The following is a 1144-nucleotide window of genomic DNA, read 5'->3' on the forward strand; positions in this document are numbered from 1 at the left end:
TGATCCGCCCGCCTCGGCCTCCCTAAGTGCTGGGATTAGAGGCTTAGGCCACTGCGCCGGGCATTTTTTTTTTTTTTTTTTTTTTAAGAGACGGGGATATCGCTGTGTTGCCCTTTCTGGTCTTGAACTCCTGGGCTCAAGCAATTCTCCCGCCTCGACCTCCCAAAGAGTTGGTATTACAGTCATGAGTCACTGCTGGTCTCCTTTTGGATACTACCTCGAGAGGGCGTCCCAGCGCCGATGTAGTAACGCCTAACCCTCGAGTTGGAGGCGTTGTTATCCCAGCCTGATGTTTGGGGTCGCGTTCCAGCGGTGATCGCGGGAGTGTTCGCGCCCCGGCCCATAGGGGGCGTGCCAGCCCTGGACCCGCAGGGTTCCCTCCAGTGACCACGACTGGAGGCGCCCTCGGGCCTCAGACAGCCGGGGACTTCCGAGGCTACGACCTCCAAGGAGCTCTGCCCCACCCGCTCCCTCCGCCCGAGGAGGCGCCCGCCGGATCGGACTCACTCGAGGTGGTAGGAGAAGCTGTAGTTGTCTGGGCTCACCCCAGCACTCGCCGCTTCCTCCCAGAAACACACCAAGTCCTCCAACCGCTCGGTGAAGCACAGAAGCTCTTCGGGTCCGCGGGCCACCAGCAAGGCCGCTGGGGAGGGGCGACAAAGGAAGGGCATGGGGGTCTGAGCTCTGTCCTCGGAAGACAGCCCCCTCCTCTTCCCTCCCGCAGCCTGGGCGGACCCGATAAGAAAAAAGCCCCGCCCTGACATCTTCCCAAGCGGGGCCCTTGGAGGGGTCCGCAGAGGTGGTGGCCCCCTAATTCCCAGAGGCAAGTTGCTCGCCTTACAGTCCCCCGCCGTCACCACTCGCGCACACCTGCCCACCCTGCGGCCAGCTGAGCTGGTCGCGGAGTTCAAGACCTTGAGCTCGGGGCTGCCAGCCCCGCCCCAGCCTAGGACTTGCGCGCGGCTGGGGGTGTGTGCATTCATCTAGTTGATTTTACAAAGGTGATGACATTGGGGAAGCTACCTAGCAAAGGGACCCAAGAAATGGCAGCCCCTGATGTAGAAGGAAAATCAGGTGAAAGTCCCCAAGAGCAGAAAATGTTAACATTCTGGTCTAGTCTGGCATGCATCCCAGCCCTGCCACT

The 1144-nt window shown here is 60.9% G+C and overlaps 1 protein-coding gene across 1 annotated transcript in view; it reads right to left on the reverse strand.

Annotated features, from left to right (window-relative positions):
• The window catches only part of LOC105533027 (erythropoietin receptor), a 4043-nt gene that overhangs the window by 2082 nt on the left and 817 nt on the right, over window positions 1-1144 (reverse strand). Inside the window, exon 2 of the mRNA XM_011971363.1 lies at window positions 508-643. Within this exon, the coding sequence (XP_011826753.1) occupies window positions 508-643 (136 nt within the window). The remainder of the gene's footprint in view (window positions 1-507; window positions 644-1144) is intronic.

The sequence above is a fragment of the Mandrillus leucophaeus genome, unplaced genomic scaffold, assembly GCF_000951045.1.
Source record: "Mandrillus leucophaeus isolate KB7577 unplaced genomic scaffold, Mleu.le_1.0 Scaffold1217, whole genome shotgun sequence".
In the NCBI taxonomy this organism is placed as follows: Eukaryota; Metazoa; Chordata; class Mammalia; order Primates; family Cercopithecidae; genus Mandrillus; species Mandrillus leucophaeus.